At 37.5% G+C, this 18064-nt stretch overlaps 1 protein-coding gene across 2 annotated transcripts in view; it reads left to right on the top strand.

Annotated features, from left to right (window-relative positions):
- LOC143353626 (uncharacterized) overlaps positions 1 to 18064 on the top strand; it is a 65082-nt gene that overhangs the window by 33112 nt on the left and 13906 nt on the right. The window contains exons 2-3 of one of the 2 annotated variants that reach the window (XM_076787081.1): positions 4083 to 4349; positions 17710 to 17976. In XM_076787081.1, the coding sequence (XP_076643196.1) occupies positions 4187 to 4349; positions 17710 to 17976 (430 nt within the window). In that variant the 5' untranslated portion in view covers positions 4083 to 4186. The remainder of the gene's footprint in view (positions 1 to 4082; positions 4350 to 17709; positions 17977 to 18064) is intronic. The other variant, XM_076787082.1, reaches the window with a different exon arrangement.

Here is an 18064-nt window from a genome sequence, read left to right as displayed (position 1 = left end):
ATAAAAGAAAAAATCAGAAACAAGTAATTTTGATGCATCTGGTAGTTCTAATGTTAAAACGACAGAAAAATCGAAATAATTAAAGAACATCGATATACTATTTTCTTGCTCCTCCAGCTTATTAGAATTATTAAAAAATATCTTCAATAACGAAGATATAAATAGTAGAGACTAGTAATGGGGAATAAAATTAGTAGGGTATAGTAAAGACATACATAAATAGTGAAGAATCTTCTTTAGCACAAAGATTCGCAGTCTAATCATAGTGAATTATAAAGAAATTTGATTTTTTGTTTCAAACCTTGTTCGTTCGACGTACAGAGCATCTGCGAATTATAATAGATATTATGATCGAATATGCATCGCGATCAGAGTGCGGGACACATTATGGTCGGAGCGGTGTCGTTTCGATTAAGAAACGTATGTGACAGTCTAATGGATGGTAATTGCAATGTAACTGGGCTGTGATTGAACGCTGCCTTTCGCGGCCCGGTGACTGACACAGCGCGCAGATTTTACGACAAAAATGAGTAGATCAATCGTAAAATCATAAATACGGTTAACGAATTTAGAAATTATTATTTCTAGCTCACTACAGTTACTAAGAAAAGAAATAATTTTTATTTTCCATAAAAATCCGCTGTCTAGTTATTTGAATTTCTTTTCGATATTGTTTAACCCAATATTCCATTGTTGGTGCATTCCCTCGAGTTATGAATAGTGATAGTGTTACGCAGAAACGCACATCGGTTCTTATCTCACGTACTTTGTTATAAACGTAACAAAGGAAATTAGTTTAAGGATATGAGTCGCGATAGCCTCTCACGGTTTCTGTAGTACTGTTCTTTTTGAAGATTTTACGAGCTATAAACGCACAAAGATCCTCTGTCTAATAATTACCATTCGATTGTATACACGCCTCCTCCGCGCCTAGTAATTAAATCGCTTATGTGTTTGCAATGAATGCTGGTGTTCGCTAATGTTCTCGGAAGGGAGGCTTTATAAAAACAAGTTTGTACTGTTTATTATCTATCAATTATTGCAAAACACGATAAAACTGTACGGGAATTGGAATTATTTTTAATTGTTTTTTCTGTAAGCAAACATGTGAAAACATATTATTTGTCTTTTTTAATCTTTTCCACACGAAAATGACGAACATTTTTCTGTATATCTAGTAATATAATCTTGATCTTCTAGTAGTTTATGTAGAAAATATCATTTGGATACTTTGATAATTAATCGATAAAAATCACAGTAAAAAAACGAAAATCTTGGACGGACTTATGATAGTTGCGCGATTTTACGTTTAGCAGCGTCACGTTCCAAGAAAAGCAATAAAAATCAACTTGTAGGTGTTTATCTATTGATATTGCGTCATTGTTCGGAGAGAATGTCTGCGCTGAACTCATAAGAATAAATATCGCTCTCTTCTGATATATATTCCCATTGATCTGTCGATTTACGTAGATCTAGTTTCTCTCTATTCTTATTAGCGAATGATAGCAGAGTGCAATACATTTCTCGTGGATCGAGTATGCACCAACGTTGTTTCTAGATAATGCTACAATATTTGTGCATACGCTTCTACCTACAAATGAAGCATCGGTTGCTTTCGTTGTCACAATGATGCTAAATGTTCAATAACTGTGTGAATTAGCAGTGAGACAATCCCCTTTTGAAAATAAGGTTCCGTTTTGTTTATATCAATTTTTAATGGTACAGTCAACGTTGTTTTTATACGAATTTGAAATTGTATTTTACAATACGAGTTGAAGCGCTTTTTTAAAATACGAGATTGCGAGTAAAACACAATTGGTCTAATTAAAGTGTAAAACGAAGCTGGACGAATATGAACCGAGAATGTTTTGTCAAATTAATTAAATATCATGATTGTATTTCAAGGAAAAATTACTTCATTAAAATGAAATAGACTTGAAATGTTATTCAATGGGTTTCAGAACAGACACAGAAAGCAAACAAAAAGTAATATTATTCTGTAGGTATATTGATCAATATACTGTGGCTATAAAATCACATTTGTCATATAGAGCATAATAAACTTTCTTCCTGTATCTCATATAGTTTCCAAAACATTTGCAACCATTCAGAATAATGTTCAGAATAATTGCCTCAAATGTTTCCATTCAAAATTGTGGTACCAAATTGTACTACGTCCTGCAATCTTGTTCTATCTGCAATACAAATGGCTACATGCTAGGTCCGGATACTAGATTTACCCTGTACAGCAATTTTAAATTTAGACAATTAAACATTCGGAATAATGATTCGGAATGATTGCCTCAAATGTTTCAATTTAAAATTGTGGTACCGAACTGTGCTATCGCCTGCAATTTTATTCTATTTATAATAGAAGTAGAGTTATAGCCTGGCTCAGTTGCTAGAATCACTCTGTGTAACAGGTTTAGGCTTGGACAGCTAACCATTCGGAATAATGATTGCCTCAAGTGTTTCAATTTAAAATTGTGGTACCAAATTGTACTATCCCCTGCAATCTTGCTCTATCTGCAATCGACTCATCATGTACACCCCCGAGTGTCTCACCGCACACTTTTCCGCTACCCCCTAATCCACGATGTGGTAACAAGCTGCGCTTACCATCTGAAAGGGCGTCGTTAGCGAAACTACAAAAATAAAAGAGAGGTGTAACGTTGGTTACTCGCGTCGCTTTTAATGTTCCTGTATCGTGTTGCAGCGGTGTGTTTGTACATACTTATTTAAAACGGGGTTGACAATAGACAGGCAAAGCCTGGGAAATGCTGCTGTCCCTGCTGAATACAGGTAGCCCAATACAGACATCATTGTGCTCGGGAGAATAGGGCAGCGCGAAGAATCGGGAGGCGTGTGGCTGATTAAATATTTAACAAGGTGCAGCAGATCCTTTGTACTTTAACAGCCTATCCCGGCTACGCTGTAAATGACATTTTTCTATTGTCGCGGAACGATCGTTCTCCGAGCCGGAAAAACCCCGCGCCTGGGGCAATTAACAAATCATTAACTTATTCGCATCAGAAATAATTTGTCCGTTGCGATTATTAGTTATGTAATTGTTCAATTAATTCTTTACATGATCTGGGTTATTATTGGAGGTACTAGAAGAATTAAATTAAAATAGTAAGAGGTTAGACAAATTCAAGAATATTGTTATGTTGTTTTCAGTGCAACAAAATTATTAGAGGATGAAGTTAATTTTTATCGAACCCCTACGATCGATACAGAATTTATTTTCCATATAGATCCGTAGTGTAAACGTACCTGCATAATGCACCTAATATGCACCGCATATAAATGTACCTTCACAAAAGTTGCAAATGTATAAAATCGATGTTACTTTCCACATTTCTCTTCACATTTTTCTTCATAAAAATATCTCGTGGAGGATTCTCGTGTAACAAACTCGAATAACTCTTTTTTACATACATCGAAGGACCAACATTTCAAAAATATGTTCTCAAAGTCTAATAGCTTAATTATGAATAATGAAGATTTTACAGCGTGTTTAAACGCATTTTTCCCGAAATCACATTTTCAAAACTGCCGCGCACAATAATGGCGGACTCAAAGGCTTAATTCAATTCATTACAAATTTCTCGATGTACTGAACCATAATTTCAACTTAAAGTCTTATGTATAATATTTTTTTCCTTATAAATGAGATTAATTTGCCTATCGAACAAATGTATTTTTCCTTAAGCAATCCATAACTTTTGTAATTCTCCAAATTTTTTCTTAAATCAGCGTTCAGTACCAGCGTAAATATAATTCTTCTTGCTTTCAGATAATTGTGACACTTGCTACGCTGTACGCCAATATTAGCTACTTCATTAACAAGGTCTACAGGATTGTAAAAATTGTCACAAAATTAATCAAAACTTGGAACAAAAAGTTTTTGTATAGCGTGGAATTGCTTACTTGTATGCCAAAAGGTTTTACGCCGATGATATAAATAGTTTTTGTAAAACAAATCGCAAACATCACTTATTTTTGTGCTTCTAACACGAGAATCCCCCCTTGTTAATCGGTTCGATCATAAGGCTAATTAATCCGTGGTTCTGTTTCAGAGTGGTGAGGATCGCTCGAAGATGGGGTTGAAACGACGGCGCAACAAACCGGTGCATCGATGAAGTGATTAATTTTTCGGATAGGCGAGGTGGTGCAGAAGAAGATGATGACTGCCATGGCCAGGTTGCCTTGCAAGCAAACTTCGCCTTCGCAGCAGCCACGGGTGAACAATTTTGGGAACAGCCGAAACACGTACTGGGACATGCAACCCAGGCACCCGGCACCTCCCTACGTCAGGAATCATCATCGGCACGTCGATCATACCGGTAAACCTGCCCTTTCATTTATTAATAAACACCGCGGATGTTTGTATCCTGGTGGCACGCGAGAACGAGCAAATCGCGGTATAAAGCGAAAACTTCAATGAAGGTTACTCTCGAGTTTTATTTTTCTCTTATTTTTATACGACTAAAATAACCCGATAAAGAGGCTGCAAGCCTCTTTCGATCTTACTTCCAGTATGGACATTTCTTTGTCAGTTGTTTCGAATGCGAATTCGCGTAAAAGTCACTCGTTTGTTCATACAGTGAAGGGAAAAGTTGAACCAATGAAATCACTTGTCGGAAACATCATCATTTTATGTGTTTATTAGAACGGGATCACAGAAAACTTAGGAGACGCCTGATTTGACATACACTTGGACTGAAGAAACGATTGATATTTTTATTTTACCACATTTCATTTACTAGTTACTTTACACACATTCTACAACACAAACAGAAAGAAATCAGACGTTTTACAAAATCTAAAAGAAGAAAGTGGGTGATATTCACCCTGAGGATCGTGTGAAATCTTTTGCTCTTCAGAATCGGGTCTAGGATATTAAACTGTGCAATTTTATGTATCAACTCTCCGACGGCGGAGTCCGGGTCTTCTTTGATCCAGAGTATCAAAACCGTCATTCGATTTCTCAGTTTCTGACGAATTAATTAAGTGAACACCTACTACCTTCGGAACATCAGCAAGATGTGTCGACAAGAGGTACGTTAAAAAATTGTTTTTATATCGATCACTATCACTAAAATTGCTTTCAAGTTTAAATTAATATTCGAAGAATTTTCCTATGAGTTTAATTGAAAAATACGACAGTAGTTAACGTTGAAAGGAAATAATTCGATCTGACGTAGTCGTAACTTCGAGTTCGCCTGAATATCGCAGTTCAATGTTCGCCCGCGGATATTTCTGCGAATTCACCGTTCAAATCGATCTCGAAAGGATTATTTTGATTTGCCAAGGTGCTCGGGCAGGAAATCACGTGCTGCGTTATGGTTGATGGGTCTCGTAGTCGAAGGGTTGCCGCGTTACGTCGCAACGCTCGATTATTTTCTCCCCGTGACGCGTCGCCTTTACATTGACATTGAGGTTCAAAGCGTCCGCAATTTCAAGACCAGTTTCCTTTTTCACATTTTACACGACCCCGGAGGTACGCGAGGCGTGAGAAGAAAAAAACGCTGACCGTGGAATAAAATATTTTTACATCGACAGCTATCGAACATTTCCTCGCTGAATATTCATCAATACTTTTGCAATCAGTCATTTTCGGCCAGGCGAATTTTTACGATCGATCACTCGCACGTTTCCGGGACGAATTCACACTATAAATACTCGGCGGGATTTAAAATTAGGCGGTAATTGCGGCCGGATCGCTATTTAACGGGAAACGATTGAAATTCGCGTACGCGGACCGGAAGAAACGGAAGCGTTAATTAGGGTTCGCGAATCGATCCGCGAGACACGTGTGCGTCGATTCGCGGTTCGGAAAATCCGTTAATTATTCACGTGAACCGTGCAACCTTTCCCGGGAAAGTTTGTGTCCTTGAACGAAGTCCCTATCGACCGGACAGTTTTATCTTAACCCTTCACCGTTGTCGCCGTTAATTATCATCCCTTTCGCGACCAGAGGGAAACACACTCGCACAGGCTATTAGTTCTAATGATTTTCGGTCTGCTCGAGTGCTTATTCGCGCGTTCACGTATCGATTACTATCGCTCATTACAGAATTTTGTAACGGTAACGCGTACCGTTCTACACCTGTTCGGCGGAAAATTAACACGTTCGTCGCCGTGTTCGTTGATATTGATACGTTCTCTTCTCACACCGGTGTAATGGGAATTCAGGCATTGTGAGCCCAACTGATAAAGTTGCGATCCTAATCTGTTAGCATCTGATACCGTCGGATAACGGAGCAAAGGGACTTTATTTTTTAATTGTATCGTGTTTCCATTTTTTCCGCAAAATTGATTATTTTCTTTGGTACATTTTCTTCCGCGGGAAGAGAGAAATAATGAATGTAAATGAAAATAGTATTAAAATCGAAACTGAGGAGGGATGATCTAAGACTAATACTTTGTTAATATTTCTTCGTAAAATCGACGTCGTTGCTTTGAATGTCTGTCGTTAAAGAGGCTGTTACTTTCACAGAACGTTAAAAGATACCATTTTTTTAAATCTACGTATTAAGAATTTGTTTTAGAAATAAATCAAACGCAATAGAATACAATCTCTTGCAATGTTTTCGATTTATATGTTAAGAAGTTATTTTAGAAATGAATAAGTCAAGAGAATTTCACGTTTTGAAAATTCCGCAAAATGTTAACAATTGAATGTGCAAATAAACGGATGCAATACGATGCAAACAATTAATTTCACGCCTCGAATAAAATTAGTAAATATTTGTCTCGTTTGCCACATCTTTTTTGCTTTTCTAGTGGAAATGTATTAGATGTTTTATAAAAACAAAAAGAAATATGTACATTGAAAACGTGAGACCAAGGGGATGGACTCCTCCTGATGAAACAATTTCGAAGTGTCTGTTTCGTTGCGTATCTTTCGTTCGTTTGGAGAGATCTCTCATGTATTTTATTAAAGGACGGGTTCCCCGATGTTATCATGCAGTAAGGGCTGCAGGGATTCGTTGCAGTTCGAGTACATGGGTGCAACCGCTGCGTTCGAAGCGTCCAGAGTAGTCTAGACACATTTCTGCCGCCGCGCCGCGCCGCGGAATCCGCAGTTTCTGGAGCTTCTGCTGCCTCATCTTTTTTCTTATCTCTTTTCCGCCGTTATTATCGCAGTCTGCGGTCGTTTCAAAAGAAAGTCTCGCACAGTGTGTCAAACACATGTCATCGGCTACCATGACCGACACGTGTGATTTGTGACGTGCGTAAACGCCAACAACCTCGCCAAGAATCTCCGAAACGATCTTCGTTCCGAAAATAAGGAATAATATCAACAATTTTTATGATAACCGAACTATATTAAAATTGTACGCAGCTTCGCTCTAGATGTCTGCATGAACGTTTAAAAAATGTCGTCCGATAATGGGACTGCTTATGGCAAGACTGAGTAGACGAAATAAGACACTGTCTTTAATAATTTTAATATTTAGAAAATAATGTATACTTAAATTCTATTTTCCCTGTTCTAAGTGGCACTTACACGTTTTACAAGTAGTCTTGTATCACGATACACAACATTTCGTGTGATCTTTGTGATAATTGGACTGCAGGTTTATGACAAAAATGAGTAGACGAAATAAGAGACTGAGTTCTAATATTTTGAATTAACGATTATTGCGATTGTAAAGATGTATCCACGAGGAATTATTAAAAATTTGGATAGACACATGTTGTTATTTTTATAAAATGATGCAAAATGGTGACTCTTAGCGCTCCGTGAACGCAGTGTTAATAATTTTAACTTTCTTACTGTTTTAAATTGCACGTACTCGTTTTGAAAGCACTTTTCCAGGATTGATACTGCAAGGAGAATCAATTGAGAACTCGGTAAACGGACTTGTGTTATTTACACAATAAGATCAAGTCGAGTCACTGTTAGCGTTCGTTGCTCCTAAAGTTAATCTTCTCTGAAAGCCACGTAAATTGTATGAATTATGTGCTGTTGTGCTTCCTGGTTGAGCGAAACCAAGAAAGGGTGATATATCACAAGCCACAAACGATGTTCCGATGTCAAGCTGCTAAGTGTCAAACAGAAAACCAAACGAACCCCTGGCGCAACGTAACGCAGTCTTTTTTTAGAAACGTCTTAGTCGAGGATTCCTCTAACCGTGTCAAGGAACCCGCGCTTCTTGTAACCCTCGTTTGTTAGCGCGGGGTTAAACTGGCCTATGCTATTTGTTCTACCAAAGGCCGGTTTCGTGTCTAATTATTTTTAGCAAATTCCTGTCTGTAACTAATTCTCCATTACACGTCTCTGTTTTTCGTTCGTTTCTCATCTACTTACGTTACTGCGCCGACCGTTTTAATTATCTCCATCGATTTTCTGAATGAAAAAATTTAACTGAATACTTAATTAAAATTGTTAGTTCAACTAGAAGTGCTTCATGCAAGCCAGAGTAATATCGTATCTACTTACGCAAAAATTAAATTTCATTTACCAAATTGTCAATATTAAGTTTTTAATATTACCGTGGCGTATAATAAACATTTATTCACTTCTTTTTTCATTCGTGTTGGATATTTTATCACCGCTAAAAATTATTTTAATGGGCAAAAATACGGGGAAAATGTTCACATTTCTTGTGTTTTGCTATAATCTTCGATTACCATAAACACATATGCAGATTCGCAGACAACCGTTTTTAGGGAAATGGAAGTTGGAACGAAGAATGTTATTTTTATTTATTCTGTTTCAGAGAAAAGAAAAGGCTCCCTTCTTATCGGAATCGTTATTTTATTGATACCGTTTAGCCTTTATATAATTCCGTCAATTCGAAGATAAAACGTGAATGTTCAGTTTTCTGGGACAGCGGATGCGTTTCCCTTACTTCCCGAAGCCATTGTGTTTCGACACCGGGTTATTTCAGGTTTCTTTTATTGCTGCGTCATACTATGACAAAAAGTAGCGAAATGGGGAAATTGCAGAGTTTGCAACTTCGCTCAACCATGCCATTTATCTTAGGCGACGCATCAACTTTTTTACCACAGATTCCTATTGTCATTGAAGGCGACAGTTTCTTTTTTTTTTTTTACAGATGTTGGGAAATAATGGTTTTGGAGGGAACGGGTTTTCTTTCTTTAATCGTTGCCAATACGGCGAGTACGGCGAGTTGTATGAAAAGTAAAAAAAGTTGACACGTGAACGCCTGTTAATCGATATTACATTACATTTTTTTTTTTGATCTGACAAATTCTTTAATTCTATTTTTCTGGATTCTCTTTTCGTGAATATGGCGGACGTAACACTAAAAATATACTTTAATTTTTCGGAAATTGATTTTGATTCGTGATGTTAGTATTTAAGATTGGTCACATTAAAAATAAGTGTCTTTAAAATTGGTATCCCTAAATTTCCATCCCAATCCATGAATTTCGAAATATTTGTAATTTGTGATGACAACTATTAATTAGAACCATAAATACATTTCAGACGTTTGTAGAAACGGAGAAATGTGGCACGGGTCTGAGATAACACGAAATCATTCCGTTTGCCAGCTGACTCTTTTAAGCAATTGAACTGATTAATCTGGCCCAAGACGTGACCGAACTCTCTCTCTCTGTTCAATGTTCATATTAGAAATTGTGATGGACGATCACTATCTAATATTAACCTCCGGCGTGCCAATAATTCTAAATGAGAAGAGAACTTTGATCATATTTTACCCCCTTATATTATTTTAGTCTGTTCACAATGTTCTTTATAAAGCAGTTTTAATATCGTTACGCGATATTAACATCTCTCCACTAATAACGTTTTAAAAATTGTCGACCTCGTCGATTTTTGAAGGTGCCCATTTTGACAGTAATCACGATCTTTATCACTATTAGCAAATTTAATTTTATCTTCTTTGAACGAACAATGGTAGCTAGTCGATGCAGTATAAATATAAATTAAAAGGAAAAGATGTAGCTATTTACAAAACTTATTGTCATTAATAATATATTTTTATTACTATTATATTTATTGTGTTTAGGTTTTCACCTATTACAATTTAAAGTATAGATAGAGAATATTTAAAACTAATATTTAAAACTAAATATCTAAAACTAACTAAAATGCGCTTCATAAACTCATGGATAATTTAGTCCAACCGTGAGTGTAAAATATATAAAATAATCTTAAATTAACTAAACATACAGATATATATTATTAATAATATATTTACGATAAAAATGAGACGATACAATTTAGAGTAGTAAAATAGTGAATTTAGGAATACCATTATATTATTTCCAACTTGGCAAAATGATTAAAGAAAGGAAAAATGCTGTAACTGGCCTTAAATTCTAATTTTCTGATTGTTTCTTACTTACGGTTTCTTTATTTACGGTCCAGTGGTTGCAATGTAGTTACAAGTAACATATGTGTCAACGCACATATGCATTTTATTCGAACTCATTGTCGGTAGAATCAGACACTACTGATTGTCGTGGCAACAATCAATTGACGCTTATTCGTGCCGAGCGAGAGAGTATAAATACAACCATAAATTGCGTTTAACCCCCGAGACTCGATGTGCGACAAGCCGCCTCGACTTACATACACGGGTGCTATTTGTTATGTAAGTTGCGATAAGCGCTAAATGATTTATGCCCAATGAACGGTACATTTCTGAAGTCAATGGGACAAAGTGAATAAACATGCGGAAATTTTGTACATCCCTAATGCAAACATTATTCCGCAAATGTTTGACGAAACTCGTGTACTAAAACAAAACACAAACAACTCGTATACAGGGTGTCCCAAAAATATTGCACTTCCTTGAAATGAGTGATTCCTTAAGTGATTTGAAGTAACTTTTTCTTCGTCAAGGAGTTATTAACGAAAAACACGGACCAATCAGGCCGCGGCAGGTCGCTTTGGCCGAGCCGGAATCCGTCCTCTGTAGCCGCGCCCTGATTGGTCAGCGTTTTTCGTTAATAGCTCCCCACCGAAGCTGCGGAGAACATTTTTGCACAGGAAAAAATTACTTCAAATCATCTAAGCAATCACCGATTTCAAGGAAATGCAACATTTTTGGGACACCCTGTATAATTACTGAGTTCGCTGCTTATAATCTCATTATAAGGTAGTATTACCACGTTCCTCTTTAATTCGGGCCATCGATTGCACATTTTTCGCAAAAATTCCGCGGCTAATTGCATATTTGTTCTTTCGCAGTCGTCTGTGAGGTATTGATCAAAATGAAAGTTTGGTAATTTAATTTTCATAGCAAATATTATCCCGCTCGTTCATTTTACATAAATTTTGTGGTGCAATCCCTAATTTTGCCAATATCTCGGGAACTAGAGGATCTAGCACAATGATTTTTTTTTTAATTTACGTGTTTTCGACCAAGGAATGTAGTTATATAAAAAGATTTCAGAAAAAAGTTTGAATATTCAAAATATTGTTTAAACAATTAATTTTTTCTGAAATCTTTTCTTCTTTCAAAATGGGCTACCTTTAAATGGCCGACAATCTTTTCATCGACACGATTTCACCGACACCGAGTTCGCCGACAATATTTCTTTGCCGACATGTTGAAATAGCCGACAATCATGTGACCGACATTGATTTTACCGACATTGTTTTTTTGACTTACTGGAGTGTCTGAGGACTCTTGTCCTTAATTGTTAATGTCGGGGAAATAATTGTCGGTGATTTCAACATGTCGGTAAAGAAATGTCGGCGAACTCGGTCTCGGTGAAATCGTGTTGTTGAAAACACTGTTGGCCAAATAATTGTCGGTAATGTATTATTGTACATTATTAATATAAGGTAAAGTAAAATTTATGACTCGACTCTTTCTAAAAAGTGTCGCGTCTCTTATAGTTCAGTCGCAGCTACAAGAGCACATTTCCACTTATTATTGAAGTTCTTTGAACCGTAGCTTTAACCCTTTGCACTCCGGAATTTTGTAAACACCTGTTAAATGTCGCCTAAGGATGACGCAGGACTATTGTCGCAGGAATAACGTTAGGAATAAAGCACCGAAAAATGAAGATAAAGGAAGACAAAATTCTTACTAAAATAAACTTTCTATTAATTTCCTTATACGTCTTATAGTTTTTGTCGCGTGTAGAAGCTAGTCTCAAAGAAAGCTTGTCTAGTAGGCGTGGACGGTGTTGTTTGTCGAGAGGAAGATTCGAAGATTGTTCGGAGATATCGGGTTCTCGGATCGCGGGTCATCGATAAAATTCGATGGTCCTGCAGACGCTGTCGCGGCCGGTATCGATGATTGCTATAAGTCGGGGGTGTCAGCTCCCTGGGGCGTGTCAGTCGGACGTCATCAATCATCGGCGCGGCGTGCGTGCCACGCGAAAACGGGAGGAAGCCGCAGATGTCGGCGTACTGATCATTAACGCTCGGGCTCGCCTTGTCGTTGTTTCAAACGAGGCACTTTAACCCGAGCCAGTGTGTAAAGTGCGTACACGTGCACACTACCGTCGATTACACCATTGGCGGAGGAAGATGAACCTGCGAATTCGAAGAAACACGATTTTCGTATCTTACAGCTTCCCTCTGAAACACAGACACCAGACGTCACATACGATTGCTTGGCAAATTTTTTGACAATTTTTGTTAGTCGCAAATAGACTTCTGATCCGGACGCAGAACAACAAGTTTCCAGACTGACTGTGAGAAGAGGAAGTTACGTGAAAACGTATTTTTGCCTTGATAATAATTTTAACCCTTTGGGGATGAGAATTATTTCTATTACAGGTGTATAAATTAATTCGTGGCTATTCTAATCAATTGCGGTTTTATTTTAAATTTAAGTCTCTCAACCGCCATTTTGGAACATCATTAACTAACCGGCAGCGGAACTTTAAGCAAAATAAAAATTGTCTACTACAACGGCAAAATACAGTAAGAAGATTCTTTCCTTCTTTGATAACCTTAATAAGTTGAAAATAATATGTTTGCACTTTTAAATTCGTTTAAGGCGTCAGACATTTAATTTAATTGAAATAAAATGATTGTACATTTTGAAGTTATCATTGCTTTATCATAAATTTTCAAGTCCGAGGTCATTTGAAGGTCATAGTGTACAACATCGTTGAACTCGTCTTGACGTCAGCTACAATACTGTGAAGTAAAAAATATATGGTGGTACATAAAAATCATTGATGACCTTCGAAAAACCTTGAACACGACTGCTATTCGAACATTTCTTTATATTATCATATTTGTCACTTTTAACAGTACAACTTTTCTCTCTAACATTTTCCTTCTATCTCTAAGCCTAACGGAGCTACTTAGGTGGCCTGTTTCTCGTGAACCACCCGGTATAAGATAAATTCACATTTTCTAGAACCGATTGATAGTGCAAAAGCTTATCATTGAAATGGCCGAGCTAATGCAACTCGAAACAGTAGAAAAATTAAAAGAATTTAGAGATGTTTTTAAATATATTATGTCTACGTGTCTTTAAGTAAGAACAAATATTGCATAAGATATGAAATAAGATATTGATAAGATATTGATATTTTTATTTTACGTAACTTTGTCCAATGACACTTGCAACAAACAGCACAAAGCAGACTTATAAAAAGATTTGAGTTGTCCGGAGAAGAACTGTGACTATACCTCTCTTCTAATAAATAGAGCATAGTGATATTAGTTGGTGCCAAGTAGAAACGGGACCTTCAGGGACGACAGCGTGTTTACACACAGAGCCACGTCAAACTTCGTGGGCCGACGTTTTAGACTCTCTTCGTTTTACCTTTTCGGCTTTGAGCCACGAAAAGACCGTCTACTGCCAGTCACTTTTAGAAATAGTGGGGACAACAACGTGCTCCAGGCCAGTGCAATGAACCGTGTCCCCTAGCTTTTCGTTGCACCGAATTTTATTGCAGCTTGAAATTTTATAGCTGCAGAACCATCAAACCGACACTTTTCGCAAAAGTTTCGTAATCTTCGTTTCGCAATATTATCTATAATTTAATTTACGGTCACGGAATCACAGCTGGCCCGAGGAAAATATGTCATCGCCACTGTTCTTGTTAAGGTGGAACACACTTTGCAGATTATATTATGTAGATCGATAGAAACTGTTTATCTTCGGTAACCTCGGAAATACGCGAGACCGATCTAATTCGCAAAAGTGTAATTTCGTCGAAGCATCACGAGAGCTTCCCACAAATTCAGACAATTTTGAGGCACGCTATTGCCGAGGATAATGATAGATTCAATTGTGAACATCTTTCGCTCATCGCTTCCGGCAATTTATCACGCAGCAGGATGTTTGCCATGGCTATCCGGAAATAAAGCGAACTTATCGACAAGGCCGACATTACTCATAATATTTCGTCTCGCTTTCAAAATTGGTGATATATCTCGATTCTTATTCCGGGTGAAATCTTTTCTCTGTAATGTGAGTCATTCATGTTACTTAACATCTTGATAAGAATTTTTTAACTGAGGATATTCGTGAAAATTCTCATTTTCGTAACTCATCTTATAAAAATCCGAATTAGGAACAATTTTCTTTCGCCAGCATCAGGAAAATTGATTAAAAAAAAAATGATGAAAAGATGCTATCAATTCGTATTAATGAATACGTTTTCTTGCGTTCTAAAATGTTTGTATAAAGGTCTGCAGTCTAATAATTTTACCGAAACCACGAACAAGATTCTATATTTATTTAATAATTGAATATCTTTTCTACGATCGTGATAATCGCAAAGTGTGCATAAAAATTACAATTGCATTTAATTGCAGATATCTCACGTGCATATACTTGGTTCGAAATTGTTGTATACGCCATAAGTGCATAACGACCTGCTGTCTAATAAATTTACTCAAACAACGAACAAGATTTTATATTTCTTTATCATACACGTACAGTGTTCAAACAAATTGCAATTGCACACAAGTGCAGGTTTCTCACTCTTGGGGATACGCGCAAGTGCTATAAGAGCGCTTTTAAAATCACAGTATGCAGGCAAAATAGTCCGGGTGCATTGCGTGCACGCGTCCCTTAAAAACCAAACGCATATTTTCGAGTAGAAAAAAAAGAAGAAACATATTCTGCCTCATGCTTTCTCCGCTTTATCTTCGACTTTTATTGATCAAGCGCCTGGCGAACTTGCGCAATATTTAGTGAAAGTACCAGCAGAACTTTCTATGCGAATCGGTAAGTTTTTGTGAAATTCAATTTGTCGAATGCGCGGACGTCGACGATTTTCCGTGAAAGATGTTTATCAATAGGGCGTTCAATTTTATCGAATTTTCGGATGCATAGCCCATTTATTACGCTTGTATTGCGCGTCGAACGAGGACGAACGGAAGCGGGATTCCTACGGAAAGCTTTGATTTATGAGCATGGTCGACGACTATGCGGGATTTATACGGAATCGAGTTCCGCGAGAGGAGCTGTGCGTCTTGTAATTGGGAATGTTGCGCAACGAATGGCGCATTCTGCTGCCAAGAAATTTCGAAAACTTTCTTTCGCCAGATTTTTCTTATGGTACCATTTTTTTCGAAAATAAATGCATTTCTATTAGATTGTCGATTTTTATGAGAAATCAAAATTGCATCATTTGCAGCAGTCAAATAATTTTCTTCCCTCCCTCGACCATCTTCATCAGCTAAAAATAATTTACCGATAAGTTCTTTTAGTCTTTCTATTGTTTTAAATTCCACCCACTCATTTTTTCCATGAACGCACATCAAATCTACAAGAAATCTACAAGTATAATCTTGCTTTTAAGGTCATTCAAGGATTTCATTACAAATGATTAATCTTAAGAATGAAATAATTATTTGCTGAATAAACATTTTATTTCCTACTTCGTTTGTTTTGAAGCTTTCACCAGTAGAACATCGATTATTCAAATTAAACAAGGACACCCGAGAGTTCGTATAATAGAACAGTAACTTAATTAAATTGCTAGTTTCTATGCGTATTGATTTGTTGAGAGGTTCTATTGTATATTATAAATGATATAAGGAAGTTTGTTTGCTGTCCTGATTCGAAGCAGAAAGTTTTCATATTTTTATGACATGAGTTCATTATATGCTGGTAGGAGTACAGTATTTGAGGTAGTTTGTTCGAATCAATTGTTCGAGACCGTGTACACGTGTGTTAAACAAGCTGACTGCGGTTGTGGCAATTTAGCATTTCCGACAATTTGAGGATACGTAGCCGACGTCAATTGGTTTTGTTGCTTGTCTCGTGTTTCGCGTATTCCACCTGTCTTGAATATTTAATTAATTCAATGTAACGGGCGAACAACTGCAATCTCCAATGAATACAAATTACACGACCGCGTGAACATTACATTAATCTGTCGGAGGAAACATGTAATATACATTGTAAAACGTCTGTTTTCAAAGTGGCGTCGCAATAGGATTTCCTAAGAAACAATCACCATAAGATTCAATTCTATCCCATAAGACAGTCGTGTTTCTTACAATTAGCACAGTTATGCATCGTTCTATTGTACTTACATACTCTGTAGTTCCTTACATTCAAATTCACAGAAAGATATAATAGTACGCATAAGAATGAATTATACGCAACTTCATAAGTGTCAAACAACGCAAATAGTTATTGAGCTTCACACATTTACATCATTATGGCTGACACAATAATCTCTTTAATATACGCAGCAGGTTCCAACTGCAGTTTGTTGATAAACAATGTACACGTATAATCTCGCCATTAAGAAACAATTTATACGCATAAATGTATTGCACACGAACCAAAAATTATGTTTTTCTCTGCAAAATATTTGAAACAAAGAAACTAAATTAAAATGAATAAAATATTATAAGAGCAAATCTAAAATAAAATACTGCTTGAAAAACTTGTTGCAGCAACTGAAATATTTTATGTTCAAACTTGCACGTATACATTAACCCTTTGCACTCGGCGCTATTTACATTCTAAAACTAAATTTTTCTTCCGTCTTGGAATATTTTCATTTTATTCGTACGAAACTGATCCGATTTCCACATATAATGTTTAAATGTTTAGTAATCTATTGAATACAAATTTTGTAATGTAACAAATATTTTGTAATATTTTTTGTAATTTCTTTGAAATAGTGCCACAACAATTTCTGGTGGTGCTTCAGAGTCACCACTCGAGCGCAAAGGGTTAAAATAAATAGAATTATTTACTGTTTACCATTTAAAATACTATTTTACCCAGCTCTGAGAATCCTATCTACTAGTAAGAATTTTGCCAGTAGTAACTTGTAATTTTCGAGTCGAACGAAAATCGTCTTCGTATTCCGCTCATTGAAACAAGTAGAACGACGTATAACAGATACCAAAAGCATGGGGGAGGGGGAGGGCAATTCGAAACTCTTATACAACGTGACTTCCGCCTATGATGTTCAACGGAAGAAGCATTCTTCCGTCGCGCGTGAAATCGCGTTGTTCCAATTAACCGGTACAAGGGATTCGCGGTGGAATTCCCGTCGGCTCCCACGGGGGTAGCTTGTCGGCGGAAGGGGTTGAAGAACGTGTAGTATAGAGAAGATTACGGGGAGGGACAGCGAATGTTCGAGCCTTGGGTAAACGAGGCTCGTGCCGGCGCACGTGGCTTAACCCTGTCGAGCGGGTATCTGGCCGTGTTGCCGGTGGCCGGGTGTCCGTTTACAGGAAGCAGGCCATTTACCGTTTTCACTGGAGTGTCACTTACAGCCGTCTGGTTTCCTTGTCACGTGCCGCAGGGAAGCGGAAGAGCGCGGTGGAGCTGCTCCAGGAGACGAAGGCGTTCTACGTGAAGAGCGAGACCGTTCTGGACCGGAAGCAGGAGCTGAAGAACAGCGGTCATCTTCAGGTGTCGCAGCTGAGCGCGCCCGGAGCGCCGCCCAGGCTGCTCAGGAAATGCGGGACCGCGCCGACGTGTTCCATGCAGCCGACGTCCCCGTCGCAGCTACCGGCTGCTCAGCTGACGCCACCCTGTTGCTGGGCATCCTGCCACGAACAGGACAGGCGTAAGTCTACCGAGTAAAACTTTCGATGCACCTCCGGAGCGGCTAATCGATTTAACTACGGGCATTTCAGCCTGCCGAGCCGAGAGCC

This window comes from Halictus rubicundus, chromosome 4 (assembly GCF_050948215.1).
Source record: "Halictus rubicundus isolate RS-2024b chromosome 4, iyHalRubi1_principal, whole genome shotgun sequence".
In the NCBI taxonomy this organism is placed as follows: Eukaryota; Metazoa; Arthropoda; class Insecta; order Hymenoptera; family Halictidae; genus Halictus; species Halictus rubicundus.
Note: the sequence above shows the minus strand (reverse complement) of the source record. Positions and strands in the feature narration are given on the sequence as shown.